The sequence below is a fragment of the Chelmon rostratus genome, chromosome 8 (assembly GCF_017976325.1).
Source record: "Chelmon rostratus isolate fCheRos1 chromosome 8, fCheRos1.pri, whole genome shotgun sequence".
In the NCBI taxonomy this organism is placed as follows: domain Eukaryota; kingdom Metazoa; phylum Chordata; class Actinopteri; order Chaetodontiformes; family Chaetodontidae; genus Chelmon; species Chelmon rostratus.
In genome coordinates, this window is record NC_055665.1 from 26,593,710 (window position 1) to 26,612,257 (window position 18,548).

General features: G+C 41.0%; 1 protein-coding gene across 1 annotated transcript in view; it reads left to right on the forward strand.

The window, feature by feature from the left end:
* Positions 1–12,416, forward strand: part of adgrb1a (adhesion G protein-coupled receptor B1a) — a 110,253-nt gene extending 97,837 nt beyond the window's left edge. The window contains exons 25-31 of the mRNA XM_041941849.1: positions 2,029–2,200; positions 3,807–3,902; positions 3,995–4,034; positions 5,527–6,188; positions 8,762–8,797; positions 9,035–9,193; positions 11,176–12,416. Of these exons, the coding sequence (XP_041797783.1) occupies positions 2,029–2,200; positions 3,807–3,902; positions 3,995–4,034; positions 5,527–6,188; positions 8,762–8,797; positions 9,035–9,193; positions 11,176–11,370 (1,360 nt within the window). The 3' untranslated portion in view covers positions 11,371–12,416. The remainder of the gene's footprint in view (positions 1–2,028; positions 2,201–3,806; positions 3,903–3,994; positions 4,035–5,526; positions 6,189–8,761; positions 8,798–9,034; positions 9,194–11,175) is intronic.
* Positions 12,417–18,548: the final 6,132 nt, after the last annotated feature.

The following is an 18,548-nucleotide window of genomic DNA, read 5'->3' on the forward strand; positions in this document are numbered from 1 at the left end:
TTCACTGTATCGATCTAGCCCTATTTAGCACCAGAGGTGGAAAGTAACTAAGTACTTTTAGTGAAGTTGTGTAGAGTTTTCATACTGCTACTGTGTTTAGGGTTTTCCATTTGTTAGACATGTTTAAGTTTTTACATTAACACACTTATCAGTTTCACATTTTACTTTGTAGTATACCATTTGAATCCAAACAGATTATTAGCTTTAGAAATGTTTTGTACTGAGTATTTGAACAAGACAGTTTGAAAAATACACAATGTTTTCTAATGATGAAAATTCCTTAAAAATTGTAAAAGCAAGTGATTGGCTTCAAAAGCATCTTTATCAACAAATGTTTGGATAAAATCCATTTTCTGTCTTGTCAACAGTAATACTATCTCGATAAATGATGTAGTAATCAGTAAATAATGAAAATTGATTATTTCCCCCCATTAAATTGCTATTTGTGCGTGATGTATAGTGATTGTGTCATCATGGCTTGATTAGTAATGTCATGCAGGAAACACATGCTCACCTGCCTCTTACATTAGTCATGATTACTATTTGGATGTTGAAATTTGTGTTTTCCTACACCTTAATGTGACAAGAATGCATCGTACGAGCCATGCGTCCTTTCAGCTTATCTGTCCATTTTAAAGAGTACAACAGCAGCAGTGAATCATGCTGCCAGATAACAATCAGCTACAACAATAACAACAGCACAATAGCACCATAAATGTTCAAATCGTGGTTAGAATCGAGAAAAAAACAGGGCTTTATGTGAAACGGATTTATTAGAGACATTGTTTGTCTTGTACTTATAGTACATTTGTCTTGTTGAAAACAGACAAAAGCACAAATTCTAACTTTGTCAAACACAAACTGTCTGTTTTAAACAGACTACTGTTCTCTCTCACTTGCAGTTTTTGTTCGGTGTTAATTTCAACACTTCCTGCACAGATTTTAAACATGAAAAAGCATTCTGGCAGCTTAAGGCCATAATTCATCTCTTTCTGGGCTTAATGTGAAACACCTGCATGAAGTATCATTGACAGAAGCTTAACACCAATCGAGAAAAACTGCAAAGTGGCAGGAATTGGAAATAGTGAGTGAGAAGAGTATTTGTTCAGAAGAGCTGCAGGAGCAGCATATTGGTTGACATAGTTCATGTTGTTTGGATAGAATTTGTGCTGTGGAAATGTATCATGTGACACATTATTATTATCGTTGTTGTTGTATAGAATATAATGGAGTCTACTTATATATTATTCTATAATTTTTCCACCTCTGAAATACACTCTAAGTAAATCAGTGTTTAACCTATTGAATTTTAAAAAGTTAATTTCATGACACTCTCACTGAGAGTAAGGGTCGTTCTTGTTTCTTCCTGATGTGCACATGAGAACAAATGAATGAGTCAGAAAAAAACAAGAACAGCAAAGTGGGAGCAAAAATATGGACAGTGGGAATGACACTTCTCCAGATCCTCTCTCTCTCTCTGTCCTCTCCGCTCTGCCTCTTCTGTTTGTCTTTGCATTCTGTTTCAGCCTCATTACACTTGTTTTTTCCCCACTGCTCACCCTCGCTCCTCCCTCTCTTTCCTGTGGCACTAGATCCTCTATGGTTTGACTGAGCCATCTTAAACATACATGCATGTAATATATGTGAATTTTGAACATATATATCTGCAGATAATGGATGTATGTTTTTGTTCGTGATAGTAACATAATTGTTGTGATGTTATGTATTTATGCATGGGTAGAGTCGAAGGCTGCTAACACTATGCTAACAGCGTGGACAGTTATCAAGGACAAGTAGGAGATTGGTTTAGCATTACATTCTCTACCTTTTTTGATGTTCCCAAGGAAAAGAAATCCAGTTTATCTCTCGGAGTTGTTTTGTATGGAAGCCTGCCTTAGATGTCAGAAAATTGAAGCTAATGACAAATATGAAATGTCCTTCAGCATAATTTTCAGAAAGCGTAGTCTTGTCCTCTGTGTCCTGTTGACTCGTGTTGTTTTTGACTGTGGCTCCCCTCCCACCCTGCAGGGCATCACTATGGAGCTCCTGTGTGGTTTTGCCCCTCCTGGCCCTCACATGGATGTCGGCCGTCCTCGCCATCACCGACCGGCGCTCTGCACTATTTCAGATCCTCTTTGCTGTCTTTGATTCATTGGAAGGCTTCGTTATTGTCATGGTACACTGCATCCTGCGCAGAGAGGTATCTCCATGACCACTGGCTTGATATATGGAATTCTTCCTGGTTTTATTTGTGGCTATAAAAGCATGTTAATCTCCCCCTGTATTATATATATTATATACATTGTTGTGGAATTCAATTCAAAATGTTTCCATACAAAACAGCGCAGTGTTGGTCAGTTCTACAATATGCATCTTGACAGCGGCTAAATTCAATTATTTACCAGCAGCCTGTGAATTGCTATGATGGTATGTCAGCTGGTTTGTCCAGCGTCCAGTCAGCACTTTGGTCCAGTGAAAGATATCTTCACAACTGCTGGACAAACTGAATGAAATGAAATTTAGTGTAAATGCACAGGTTCCTCGGAGGATGATTCCATTGATGACCCCCAGAGTTTTCGATTAGCACTACCATCAGCCCAAATTACCTCTTGATGAGTACAGTCATGGTGGTCACGGCCCGTGGTGAGCACCATGATCTCATGAACTCAAGTCCTTAGAGAGCGCATCTTAATGTTTTTTGGCAAACCCCTGATCTTTCCAGTAGCCAAATATTTCAGCCATATGTGTATGCCATATGTCAAAATCATATTGGCTGACTGGCCTTATATTACTGAGCACATTCATGCTTCCCAGACAGTGGACCCTTAATGTTGTGTCAACTCACCTCTACAGGTTTAAATGTGAACATAGCTCACATAACTATCTAATGTGCATATGACAATGAGTTTCATGATCCCCAAGACTCTTTGCCTGTCGTGCATTAAGATTTATTTTAGCCCAGACTTTTACTGAAATGCACAAATGCGTTTTACCTTTCTACAGCACTAATTCCATCTGCACAATAACAGAATCATGCCACCCTCACCACTTAGCTGCTGAGTTTATTTTGTACCAGAAACAATACTCATTCACTAAAAGATTCTAATCACATCTACGTTGACATTCTTTTTATTAATGCTAAGCTACTGGCAGTCAACACTTCCTGCAGCTGTTTCACATTAAAACCCTGCCATGAAAGGGGAAGATTACGCCCCTGAGCCACTAGAAGGCTTTTAATGTGGAGCATCTTTGCGTTCGATATCATTAACACCATACCCCAACTCTAATTTCATTCAGTCCTACGTTGTACTTTGCAGTTCTTTTATTCAGAGGTTGATTCTAAATGATTTTGGTGACCCACAAGCATCACCATAAGCTCAGACTTTCCCTTGAGCAACATGGTCATAATGGTCCATCGTCCATGACCTTGTATCCTTGTATTGGATGGGAGTGCACGGGCACAGATGGCCATTACATTCCTTGAGCACATTCGGGCTCCCAATGGGATGAACCATTTTGATTCAAATGACCCCATGACCTTTGACTGTGTAGTGTTGCCATCCGGACTAACAAGGCCAGACTTTAAAGCCTAACTACTTGTAAGTCTCCAAGTCGAGCAAAATCTGTTGTTTGTCAAGCTAATACTATCATTTTCTGTATTTTGGTGTGGTGTGATGAACATGGCAGCATTTAAGGGCAGCTGTAGACTTTTCATTATTTAAGGCCACTCTCTCAGTATTTGTGAACCAATGTGTTTATCCTAAAAGTACTAAGATCACGATCTGTGCTCTCTTGCTTTGCTACAGGTTCAGGAGGCAGTAAAGTGCCGTGTAGTGGACCGCCAGGAGGACGCTAATGGAGATTCAGGGGGGTCTTTCCAGAATGGCCATGCTCAGCTCATGGTATGAATATCCATATGTTTGTTTTTTCACCTTAAATAAATTGAGGCAGTGTGTGCACGTTTAATATCAAATTTACTGTTTTCTGTCCTCAGACTGACTTTGAGAAAGATGTGGATATGGCTTGCAGATCAGGTAAGCTTCAGGTTGAGTATGTCTGATTTTGTGGACTGCTTTGGGGACTGCTGTTTAAAAGCTACAGATGTCTCTTTGTGCCTCCTGTCTGTATTTTGACGGCTTCAAATTCCTGAGCCTTGTCGCAACAGATGTGAGGCATGTTCCCCCTCAGTTTTGCACTTGTGTCTTACAATCAACACCACATCAGCCTCCCTTTGCCAAAGAGCTGTTTTGACGAGGGATACAGCACATTACGGCTGCATAGTGCAGTTTAGCCCAGACTGATGGGAGTGGGATGAACGTGTGCTGAGCAGCTATATGCAGATAAATAGGGCTGTCTGAGTCTCTCCTACACTGCCGCTGTATAATTAAGTCCCTCCCAACAGTGCCGCATCAGATACTGGCTCTGCTCTGATATCTGCTGGGAGTGAAAAATCTGATTATCTCTTGAGACAGGATATCAAGAAAAGCATCTGGAGCAGAAAAGCTATTGAGACACAGACAAGGCCAATGGAAAAAAGGCAGAAAAGAACAGAGAGACGATTGTTTTTTTCATTGCATATGTCAAGTATCACGGAGAGCGATTGCAAGGTATTTATTTTATTATCTGATGTTGCTTACCTGGACATGGGATATGCATGCTGCCAAAAGTCAAGAGTTGCTATAGTGAAATGAGGTGAGGCCAGGTGGTCAAGACAGGTCTGATGTCAGCTGTGTGCTCTGTGAGATATTGTAAGCAACAGGAGAGGGGAGATCTGTTGCATCAGAGGGTTTTGGCTGAAGTGGGTGTTTGAAGGGTGATAAAACATTTTGATTGCTTTGTTTATTTTGTTACAATGATAAAATTGACTTGTCAGTGCTGTCTGAAGAACAGTGTTGATGATAATGGTGACACTGTTTCTATGTTTCCTCAAAGCATTTTTGCCACATCTGAAATACAACATCTTTATACCAGTGTATCATCTTTTTTTAAAATCATTTTAGGCTGTCCAATAGCTAAACCAGTGTTTACTTGTAAAATTTTTCATTTTAAATTATATGTAGTGATTCCTACCTGGAGAGTATGATGGTACTAATTCAACTAGATTTGAGTTTTAGTAGAAGGTTGCTTCAGCATCTGTCCAACCCACGCTTAGATTATTGACTTAGGGAAGCTGGCAGCTGCTTAGGGCCCCAGATTCCAGAGGCTCCAAAAATCTAAAGTTTCCTGGGTGAGAATTTGCATCACAAAAATAAAAGTTTCAACTAGTTAATTGCAGCATCTTTCATTATCAGAGACCACGTATTGTTGAGCAGTATCAAAATCTAGTTTTATACAATGCATATTAGTAATGTATTTGTGTTGAATTTGTTAACTCGAGAACAACACAATACACAAGAGTGAGAGGTGGGGTGGAGGTCAATAAGAACCCAAAGCTTGTTTTTGCCTCCAGTGAGTCTAAGCAGATAACTCTGGAAGCGATCCAACTCTTCATCTCAGACTTGTTCTTTGTCTGTCTGTTGCCTCCAGGCACTATGAAGCGCTCATCTCTCCAGGGGGAAGAGAAAGCCTCCTCTGGCACCCTCACCCTTCAAAAGGGTTCTAACTTTAACACCATGCCGGCCAGCATGGCCAAGGTTCACCTGCAGAATGTGGCCGACTACACCAGCCACACTCTGACGCTGCGCAGGGAGAAAGGAGCCACTAAGGGAATCAGCACCGAGCTGCCGGGCGCCAAATCCATCTACATCTGCGACGGCGAGCTCTTCAAGCAGCTGGATGGAGAGCTGCCCCGTGGGAACGGCGAGGGCAGCAGCTCTGAGGGCGCTGGCAAAGGCCCAGGGTACGTCATTCTACCCACCAACAACACAGGCACCCAGAAGCCGTCGAAGGGGAAAGAGGAGCAGACAGCCAAGTACAACATTAGCATCGAGCAGCTGCCACAGACCAGGCTCATCCACCTGGCTAACCCTGTCAGCGGGGAGCCGGTGCCTAGCTTTGGACTGAAGAGCCTGCCTGCTGACCAGATCAGTGTGTCATGCTCTGACAGAGACTCACCTGCACACAACCTGCAGAATATGCCCAGAGACTCCCAGGTGGCCAACAGCATGTGTGAGGGGGGAGATTCTGGAAACTCTGGTGTGATGTCCAAGAGTGAGACCGTATCCACACTGTCCATGAGCTCATTGGAGGTAAGTCCACTAATATGATCCACATATTCTTGTCACAGTAATGCATTATCAGCCTCATGCTTCATACATAAAATGAAATATGCATGTAAAGTTGTGCTTTGCTTATCTGTTTTCTTGATAAATTCAGGGTAATATACATTTCCACAGCACTGTTCCCTTTGGAACAACAGTGCCAGACTTACCATTCTGCTGATCTCAATTTCTCTTTTTAACAGAAATACTGTTCTCACTTAGTAATTAATTGCAATGGGCTGCTAAGTCTCTGTCAATAAAACTCAACATTCCCTGCACAGATATTACACATTAAAAACCATTCAGCACCTCACAGGGCATAATCCCTTTGTTTCCTTGAAGCCTTTCAATGTGAAACGTCTACAGGAAGTGGTGAGTTTCATTCACACAGCATCGAAAAAACATCAAAGCAGAAGCGATCACAATAAATGGTAACACTCTCAATGAAGTCCGCATCTGTAGTGCATTATGGGGGCTTTCAAGGTGAACTTTTAATGCATTCATGATGCTTTACAACTTTACTCATAAACACACATAATGCTTCCTGAACTACACCAACGCTCATGAAACATTATAGATGTGACTTATAATTAATTATACCTTCAAGTCTTATGGATGCTCTTGATGATTTTTGAACCTAAGGTTGACTGATGGGACTATATTAACTACCTGTACTCCCTCTACACACCTCATCAATTAACTGTAGTAAGGACTCATAGTATGCAATAATAGTCCATGCAGTGTCATAAACTATGAGTTTTTGTGTTAAGTAAAGTGATAGTACATATCGATGCATCTATATTAATACATGCTTCATCATAACGTTTCATCGTTTGAAAAGATCTTATAGGTTTTATACCTTAAGTTTCTATTTCTAAAGGAGACAAATTTTACTTGTATTTCTCCATGTAGATGCAGCCTAGATTCTTTAAAATGCATGAAAATGCTTTACACTTACTTACTTACACTTACCACCAAAAATGAAATATTATGATGAAGCATGCATTATTATAGGTGTATCAATATGTACTACTATCATTTTACTTAACAAAAACATCATGATTTATGACACTGCCTGGACTATTATAGCATACTATGAGTATGTAACTCATACTAGTTGATAGATGAGGTGTGTATAGGTAGTCATAATGTATTATGAGCCCCATCAGTCAACCTCTAGTTTATTACTAGTCATCTATAAGACACTTGAAGTTAGAATTCATTAGAAGTCACAAATATAATGGTTCATGACTTGTCATGACTGTTGATACTAGAGAGAGCATCACATGCGTTTATAAGTGGAGTCATAAAGCATTATGAATGCATTATAATTCACAATGAATGCCTCCATAACACACTGTAGAGGCTGTCTTCATAGAAAGCAGTATTTCTTTGAAACAGAAACTCAGAGTAGCAGAGTGTGAGTATGACATGACTGACATGACTGTTGCTGTACTGATTGAATTAATGATGTGGAAATGTTGCTGAATTTACCATGAGAGCCATGTTCTTTGTGTTGAACATCACTTTTCTCATAAAATCTCTTTATTATCACTCTCTCAATACAGGGACAATAGAGTTTAACTCTAAATCACCATCAGCTGTGTTTGTTTTCTTATCCATATATCAATGTGAATGGTGCCACATATCATGATAGTTTACTGTGTTGTTGATCATCTATTATTTTGCATGGACTACAACCACTCAGGCAGTAAATTATAGTAACAAGTGATGTTGTATAGTCTTTTTCCAGAATCATCTGTTTGGCATGTATTGAGCTGTATTTTACCAACACAGCATTAGAGCACTCTCCATAGATAAGAAATGATAAATAGAGATAATCAACTGGGGAGCCACTCATTAATAAACTGAATATTAATTCATAAGAATAAATAAAAGGATCATTAATTAGGTCTCCCCAGGGAAGCACTCTGCTAAATTTCTTGCATACTGAGGTCATTCCCCTCTGATGCTAAAAATAGGGCAACAAGCCCCCTTATTTCATTCATAACAAACTGCATCATGCATCACTGCATCACTGCTGCATCACAAAACCTATCCCAGTATATTCTGGCCCCATGTATGAACAGCATCTTTAAAAAGGTTAGTTTTCACTCAGCTGCTGGCGCAGACAACAGTGACAGGATGAGAGGACACAGTGATCAGCACACAGCGGCCTGGACATCTGCCTGCTGGTGTCTTTTCACTTCGGGGCAAAATACACTTCCATAATGCCGTGCGAGGCGGCAGCTGCCACAGCAACCAGGCAGCCTGAAGGTCAGGTTTTCCTTCACCACTCCGTGATGGAGGACTCAAAGGTCATTCGGTCACAATCTGTTAACTACAAACTTGTGCCAGCAGGGTCAGAAAGACCAGCAGCAAACCTTCCTTTCCTCCCTCATGACTCCCTGCTCTCCTCTGGGTCCCAGAAACACTCTTTCTTGACTGGCTGATGTGAAGATACACAATGAAACAGTTAACAGGCACTTGAGCATTTGTCTGCTCACAAGGCACACAATATCAAGACACATCTTTAATCTCCCTGTCTCATCTCCCCCCAGAGACGAAAATCACGCTATGCAGAGCTTGACTTTGAGGTAATTTTAGTCTCTTTGATTCCTACAGAGTTTTTTAGACTTAGACCAAAAAGACTGAAATGTCTCTTAGTTAACTATTCAGACCTCTAGATGTTTGCATACATTCATCAGATTTATTCAAAGTTTGGGTGTGACTGTAGTGTTGAGATCGAGACATTAAATGTGAAGGGGGTAAAGTAGGATTGATGGGAGCCTGTGCTGTTTACCTTATACGTAACGTGCAATGTTCCTGTGTAGAAGATAATGCACACCCGGAAACGCCACCAGGACATGTTTCAGGACCTGAACAGGAAGATTCACAGTGCAGACAAGGATAGAGAATCTCCACCTGTTGATGCCAAAGCTGCCAAAAGATGGAGTGTGTCCTCGGCCAGCAGCGACAAGACCAACATGAGTGTAAAGAGTTCAACTTTATTCTGTTCTGCCCCACCCCTCCCCTACATCTAATGTTGTTCGCCTGTGCTCTTATCATTAGTACAAATCACCACACTTGGGTGGAGTTGCCTGTTTAATTGTAAATGCAGCCATTTTTTATCTGCTTACAGTATCAGTGCCAGAGGGATTAGCAGTGGGGGCATCAAGGGGCAACTACAGATCTAGTCAAGTACACATTTTCACTCCAAATGTGACAAATATTTGAAGCTTCTCGCAATCATAAAACTTTGTAGAGTTTGTTGCAAGACTAGGCATCATGAATGCCAGTCATACTATGAAGCCCTTGTTGGTGAGCTGGCAGCCGAGGCTCTAACTCAGTACAGGCTAAAGTTCAGCGACCAAAGTGGAGGCCATAATGTTGAGAGGGTGAGTGAGTAAATTCCTTTTAAAACCTTCCCTTAATGATATCTTCAGTGCTCCTCAACATAGAAATGCAGTTCTCCAGAATAATTCAACTATGGCCATTATTTTAAGATATTTCAACTTACGTTGGTTTGGTGAATACCTGTAAATATTTCAACACCCTATAACCTCTGTGACCGTCGCTACAGAGACAAAGCCAGCCGAGTGAATCAGACAATTGAAGAATCTGCACTTTCAAACACAGTTCCTCATCTAACTGATGATAAAAAGGTTCAGCCCACGGTAGCCTCGAAAAGCAACTAATATCGTCTGTGCAGAAATATACAGGGCAGTATCCACCACTGTTGTCTTTACAGCTAATAATGTGTTGAGATTCAAGACATCATTATCATCTATGTACATTTGGGTTGTTTTGTTCTTGGAAAGGCTGTCTCGCTAAATAATGACTCGTGTAGTTCTTTCCTCATTAAACAAAGGGAAAGTAGGGCAGGACAGGATTGGCTGGGAACTAGTCTCTAAACGAAATCACTGACAGCAGGTACAAAAGGGAGTCCATGTTGGCTTTGTAGCTGCAGTCATTCCATGGCAGTAGATGATTTACATTTCCTTCTGCTGCAACAGCCCTTGATCTCCATTTGTTTCACAGCTTTGGAGTCAGGTCTTCTCTGGCAAGTCCAACTTCACAGATCAAAGATGCAGCTATTTGACACTGATAGCTTCAGCGCCCGTTCGTATAGGTGACCCTGCAGAATCACACAACATTCTGCCGCAATGATCGTACAAGATCAGTATCACCAGTATGGGTACAAGATGTGTTTTGAGGATGTGCCTCAGCCACAATCATATTTGCATCCTAATCCTTGTTAATATTTCTGTCTTATCTAGCTTTTTGTGCATATACCCACTTTGGACTGAATCAGCAAGTTTACGTCCCTTTAATAGAGTTTATCAAAAGAGGTTTTAAAGGAAAAGTGTGACATCTCAGAAAATGTGTGTTTTCACTTTCTTGCCAAGGGTTAGATGAGAACTCTTATGTCTGTGTGGTAAGTCTGGAGCTGAGCAAGGAGGTGTAGGAGGCATTAAGACTGGCACAGGGGAAAGTTAGTCACTGTGGCCAGATGTTGTTTGGTAAGAAATAATTCCAGCTCATAACTTCATGTAAAATCAAAGAAATTATCGTTTTCACCTGTCTGTTTGAACGAGATCGAGAATGTGTTAATTACTGAGCTTTAGAGGTGTTGGTAACTTTAGACAAAGCCAGGCTGTTTTCCCTTGTGTCCAGTCTGTCTGCCAGTCTAAGATAATAACCACTGCTCCAGCTCAACACTTAACACAGACATAAGAGTGCAGTGATCTCCTCATTAAGCTCTTGGCAAGAAACCAAATCATCTTATTTCTGGAAATGCCAAACTGTTCCTTTAAGAAATGAAGGAATTCACTAAGGCAGACTTATAAAAGGCAGTGTGAGGTAATGCAGGTTCACCGGAAGAACTATGTAACTATATAACCTCTGAAATACATCACAGATTTGATCACGATCTCAGGAAACAAACTTTTTCCTTCTGTCTTCTTCCCATAAGGACAAGCAACAGACTCCAAGTAAGAGGGCATGGGAGGGCATAAGGAAGACCCACTCCCCCCCGTCCTGGGTGAGGAAGGACCTGGAGACAGTGGCGGCCTCCCCTCTGGAGCTGCAGACGGTGGAGTGGGAGAAAACCAGCGCCACCATTCCTCTGGTGGGCCAGGAGATCATGGACCTGCAGACGGAGGTGTGACCCAAATTCTGGCCTCACACCTGCAACTTCCTTTTTTTTTCCAATGCTCTCAGACAAACAAGCAGACACACCACACACACTGCCCTGCTCTGTACTTCTACTCAAAGGCTGGATGAGCTCACTGCGAGAACGTGAGGGCGAGGAGGAGAGAGAAGCATCAAAATATCACAAAATTAAAGAGAGAACGGGAACATGGTGTCTCCTTCTGTGTTGTTTCATTTGATGTTTGGATAGTGTTTTTGTCTGCAAGACACTGGTCATCTTCTTGTATATGGTCTCGGATACCACGCTGGCTCACATGGGAGACAGATTGCCAAAGTAGCAGATTCAGCTACTATATGTGCATCATATAGTCATGTAATAAACCGCATAGAAAAGGTAATCATGCAATGTTTACCCCTGAATTAAATGAATACGATGTAATAATCATGATTATGTCTCTTTTTTTTTCACTGTTAAGAGTATTGTTGCGTCACTGTTCTGCTCTCTCTTTCTCCTGATGAACGCTGATGTCGTACACGGCGGGAAATGCCCCTGGACTTTTTTTCTTTAACATCAATCTCAAAAGTGAAAACAAACAAGGGTTTGAGGAGGCAGACTGCCAAACATACACCCACGTGCCCCCCAGTGCCGCTCCCTCCCCCTACAATTCACCCCGACCCCGTTGGCTCCACCACTTTATCCCCTGTGACCCTGCTGGGGCAAGATCGGCCCCGCAGTGACAAGCTAAGAGGGGGGTGGTAAAAATCGAAGAGCCAAAATGGCACGTTGCCTTCTCATTGACGGACACCTCAGAGACGCCAGAGGGCGGGCCTGCAGGCTTTGCCCTCTAATCGGCCCTCAACCTCATTGCCGCCCACAGAGGGACAACATGGACGTCAGTGCGTCAGTGAGCCACGTTCAACAAACACATGATGTTTGGGTTAGTTTCTCAATGTACAAGCAGGCTTGATACAGTAAATGCAAAATATGATGGTGTTTCAAAGATGCTAAGGAAAAAGGTACCTGTGTGTGTATGTACGTGTGTGTTAAGTAATGAGAGAAGAGTGACCAGATCTATAAATATATATATAGTATGATGATTGAAGGTGATGATATATCCAAGGCAGAGGTCATCAGAAGGATGGTGGTTGCACACAGAGAAAGCACAAGGCTCATTTGGAGTCCTGATGTACAGCATTGTAATTATTTCAACAGAGTTCTACAGAATGGATTTTAGCCTATAAATATCTTTCTTACTGTGCTTGGGGATAGTTGTTATCATTATTATTAATATGAACATGATTATTCTGATACTGATCCTCCCATTCCCTCCCCCTGTCCTTTCAAGGTACTGGACTATACGAGTGTTCTGTATCGCAATGTAACAGTGTGTGTTTTGATATCACCGCCAGTCACTCCCACAGATCTGTATTTGTCGAAACCCTGACCTCGGACCTCTGACCCCCTGATCTGCACCCCACCCTGCCATGCACACGCCTCCCACCACTCCCCTTTTTAATTTACTGGGGTCGCCTCTTTGTTAATGTACAGTTTTCAGAGCACAAAATGAATGTGTCTTATTTCTAATAAAAGCATATAAGCATATAATAAAACAACATCAGTCCTCTTGTTTTCTCACATCTAATCACGCATAAAGTGATTCCTCATGAAAGATGCAGCCTGTTGTTAGAGAGGTGTATTTCCAATATTAAACTATGTTAATATTAAGTGACTCTGTCACTTTTGCTGAACAGTTGCACTGTGGCTGTAAATAGCAAATACAGGATAATGGTTTTATTTCTGTGATAAAACTCTTTAATGTGTATCTATACTACTGTTCATATAATGTAGTGTCACGGTAGAGCAAGACAAGAACATGACAAGAGTCATACAGTGAGTTTGCTGACTCAGTAAGGTCAGTCACACGGCAGTATGGTTTATCTGATATCAGCGGTTTGGTATCGTTCCTACATCATAATTAATATTGCTCCAGGACCATCATGTCAACTTACTAAAAACTGACAAAATCTGCACAAGGAACTGTTGTATTGTTCACTTCTTATTTTTGGACTTAGCTCATTTATTGTCCCCAGAGTGGAAAAAGCTTTGACACTGAAACAGCATGGTTGGTCCTGGAGCAACATAAATATGATGTTGTAGAAACAACACAAACATACCAGATAATACCAGCAGTATGTAGCTGAAGTCTGACATGAACCACCATAAGATGGACATACCAGACCAAATAAGACTATAACAGTAAAACACCATTCAATTCAAAGAGTTTATTGAATTGAGCAAGGATGCTTTTATTGCTTTTGAATTCAACTTTTCTTTTAGGTGCATTAAAATTTGGGAATAGCACTTATTTACAATACCACTATTACGTCAGTGCTCCAAGTATGGTTCCAGAGCCAGCGGGTCATTAACGTAACTTCACTAAAGAATGAAAGCAGGATCAGCCTGGCAATGTGTTGACTTCCAACAATGCCCCGACCAGCACCTCTAAGCTGATGAATGAGCAACTTTATGAACGCTCATTCATCGACTATAAAGTCATCTCTTTTTTTAGTCAATACACAAACAAAAATACAACAACGACACAAGTACTTCTGGTTTCTGGAACATTACCCAAATAAAAACAATGTTTTATTTTGTCATTGAGTTGCATTACATATTTATTGAAAGGCGTCTATGGGAAACTTGATGTCATACTGAGACATTTGGACTCTTCACAATTACAATTTTATCACACACTCATCCTGCACTTTCAGTTCAGAGCTTTTCAGGTCCAGATTTTACCAAAAGTTTGCTCAAATGCTGCAACATGACAGGCAGCTGTTTTTGCATCTACCATTCACTTTGTACCCAACTGATAAAACTACATTTCATGAATGTAGGCCGACAGCATCTGGACACACATATCAGGGTTGCTGTTTGAAGCTTCAGGTGCCAGTTGCCTGCACCTCTTCATCTAACCAGTTCAGTTATTGTAACAACATCTTTCTTCATCCTTTCCCTCAACAGAGTTTCAAACTGACCACTAAGTGCTGAAGATGAAGACTATTATTTATCAAGCAACAGTTAATGATGAGTTAGTTTTGTTGTCATTGCACAAACAGTGGTGTATATTAACGCAGGAGCTATCTTTAGTAGAAGTATTAGAGACACATTGCAGTAGCGTAACTGAACTCCAAACCACAGAGACACAAATCTAAATCTGTGCCTGTCTGGGTCTCATGAAAACACATGTTGAGCCAGTTGTCATCTGTTGTTTCTGTGACAGTGACACAGCTCTGTGGAGGAGAGCAGGGCTGTGATGTCACAGGACGCAGCACTTCTCTCCCTGTGCAACTGCAGCTGAAATACTAATGAGCCTCACACCACAGGTACACCTTACAGTACTGTGATACTGATGTTTCAGACGCATTTCAACAACAACACTAAATGCAAGATGAGAAAAACAGTGAATAATGTGGTAAAGCCTTGGCTTCGCTGCACTGGCAGAGTTGGAATTGCATGGCTGTGCTTACACTCCTCTGGCCATGTGTACGATTAGGACTGGGTGTGTATAACTGTGTCTGTAATAGCCTCAGTATTGCTCCCCATCCCTCAGCCGAAAACCAATCCGGACAACAAGATGGTGGGTGAGTGCTAATAAAGATTTAAGCTGCCATAAATTGTCAGGCAAATGAAAGCTAGATTTCAATAATACATCACTGATACTGAGCTGCAGTTTGCGTAAGCGTCACTGTACAAGCATAAATTGGTCAGATTATTTAGTGTGTACACACTGCCTACACTGAATGTACAGAGGATGTATTCTGATGATGAAGGTGATAAATCACTCAGTGGCAGTGATATTCTTTAACGGAAAAACAAAACTAGATCATGTGACAGCTTCATTGCAATCAATACATTGATTAATCGACCAACTGAAATGATCTGAGTCTGGTGAGATGTGGTTCCTCTGGGCTGGACAGCAAGCTGCTGTTGGCAAATTATAAAATGTATCATACTTAATAAATGAGTCAATGATCTTAAGAATAAATTATAATTTAGAATGAGAAATATGCACTGTAATAACTGACCTGTATCATTGCCTGAAAGCATCTTAATTATGTTGCCACAATATGAGTACAACTATTTTACAATTTAGCTATATTCTAACATCAGCTGTATTAACATGCACTGACTGTAATATTACACAATAATTGGAATAATAGCCCAATCAGAATAAAAATGGCACATGTAACCACCTCAATTGGAAGAGAGTAGCCCGATCCCACCCAATCAGAAGGAACTTTTTAACGTGGCGTAATTTGATCATCTGTTCAACAGGACAGTATCAATGGCTAATAACCATGCTTTCCCATGTGGCGGTGACATTAGGTGACATGAATGAGTTTCCAGGAGGAACAGAAACATGATGATTGTATAACACGACAACACATACCGTGAGTAAGACCTTTTACTCATCACCTGGAGTTGTACATAAGTTGATCATCAACCCCATGAAAGAATTAGAAGAACAATTACGTGTCAGACCTTTATAATCTGTCTGCCTGTTGCTGATTTGAAATTGATGTTACTTGGTACAGGGCTGCAGCTGGTAAAATACATACAAAAGTTGAAATTTTGTCCACATAATTAGAGCTTTGTCAAAGGGCTGTATGCCGAATCTCCAAAGATTTTGTGGTGAATCACAGGTCATCATTTGTCCAACTGTTACAGTATATATACTGACAAGCAAAGAAACATTAAATTATGATACTTTTAAAGGGTGTTTGGTAAAGCAGCTATGGCTCCCCAAAGAATAGAACACACCACTTCCATTCCTGTGCCTTATCGGCCCATGTATGCAGTGACAACACCTCTTATGATATTATAAACCACCTATAAAAGTTGAAATATCTTTTCTTTGTCAATAAGATGGATTGACCCTTCACAGCAGGAGGAACTAGTTTCTTTCTATGACTGTACATGGCAGTCATATATATATATATATATATATATATATAGATAACATAACAACACACACACACACACACACACGCACACACACACACCACACACACACACACATATATATATATATATAACTTGTATTGTGTGTTTGATTGATTACACCTGTATCACACATTAAGACAGCTTTGGACACTACATTGAAGGATTTTAGAAAGATGATATGCAGCTCCCACTGAAGTGAAAGCTACTATTCATGTGCTGAGAAATGAACAAAGTTTGACCTTTGAGATTTCACAGCACTTTGTTTGGAACAGTAACGCCTGTCATGACGGTCGTGTCCAACACACCCACAAATTCTCTTACCACTCATGAACTCCTGACTCATGGTGTAATAACTGTTTGAACTGTGATGACTTCACTTGGTTTTCTTCACTTCAGAGGCTCATGTTAGGCCACGGTGCCTTCAGTGGAGTGGTGATGTAGCATGAGGAAAAAGTGGCCCGTAACGTCATTAGTATCCATCCAGACACATTAACCTCACGTCATTAATTAGACCATCAGCAGGCATTAGCCTCCACTTGTGCCTCGCCCTACAAAGGCCTGACAATGGCCATTAATGGACTAGCACTCTGATGACATTTCCTGACACTTGTCGCTGATCTCTTCAGATAGCTGACGCATTACTGTGGCTGCAGGCAGTGGAGGAGACAGAGCGGGATGCTGATGACCAGCAGCAGCTGCGCAGTCCACCAAGCTGAACCTTCACACAGGCTGCCTCTATCTCAATACCAAATGAGCTTTTCAAAGGGGCTGATGTGCTTTGTGACTCTATCAACCTCTGTAACATGGTTTCTCCAGATCCTAATTATTGGTGTTTTATATAGATATACAACATTTATTTGAGAGCCATAGGAGTTAGATGTGTTGTTTCCTGGGGTGGCTAACATAGCTGCTGATAAAGTTTGTGAAAAACAAATAAAAAAGGCCTATAGCTTAGAAAAAGCCACCTGCGGAAACCATAACCATAATCAAATCCAAAAGCCACGTGTGCCAGTCAGAAGACTAAAATAAAGCCATTACCAGTAACTACCTGCAACTAGACGTTCAACTGGGTCTCGTCCAAAACTAGCGAAGTTGGTGGGGGGATCTGCATCGTGGGAGTGTTGGATGAGTGATTGTGTAGCAGTGACCATCGAGTCTGACTCCTCTGTTCCTCACTATAGTACAGAGAAAATGTACATTTATGTATAAACATATAAAAAGTCCTGTTAACAACTTTAGTGGCAGCACCATTTTATCGACCATTCCAAAGAATGTCCTAATGTAAGCAAAAGAGATAACTCTGTTGTCACAAGCCAGAAACACTGTTTTCCCCGTCTACCCCATCTTATCTTCACCCTGGAAGGAGTTTTCCAAAAGCTACCATTGTCAGTGACCTAAAAGTGCATTTGTGTGTTGACAAGGCCAGCAGTGTACTGTACATGTGGACCAGGCATCAGTTGTTTGCTTGATTTTTTCTGTCTGCCTGATGCTAACCTTATAGGACAGGCCCAAGTCTTTCTTCAAGCAACACTCATGCATTCAAATGTACAATGAAAGAGTTTTGGGTTTAGTTGTCCCTTCTGTCCACGCTGGCCGTGAAGGAACCGCTTTGTGACATCAACCATCACCGTGTCTTTGGACTCGCGTTGTGAGGAGAATGCTTCATGATCAGCATGGACCGGACCAATGCACATCCAATCCAGCATCCAGAAACATTTTCAGTGTAAATACTGGCAAGTGAGTTATGTATAAATACAGACCTGAAAAATGTTTACCATGTTAACTTCTCTTTGCTAGAGTCACACTTTTTGTTGCTGGTTTTTAAACTACAACTGTTACAGACAGCCAATATAACGTTCTGACTGTTAGCAAACACACATGCCAGATGTCTGCTGAAGAAACACGCAGGATCAGAAAGCTGCAGTGATATAGGCTGGATGTAATTCATGAGTAGCTGCGTAAATACAGAATTTAATAAGTAAAATTATTTAGCAGCTGGAGGGAAACTTCAAAAGAAATTCAACAACATGCACAGCAGTGAGTCACTTACTAACATCTGTTTGTGTTCATTCCCTGAAAATCTGAACTAAATGCTGTTTTCCATCCAAAGCATCAGTTTGTATCCTCCTCAAACTGCAATTACACCATCAGACAGCTGTCACACAGCAACGCGACACAGCCAGACA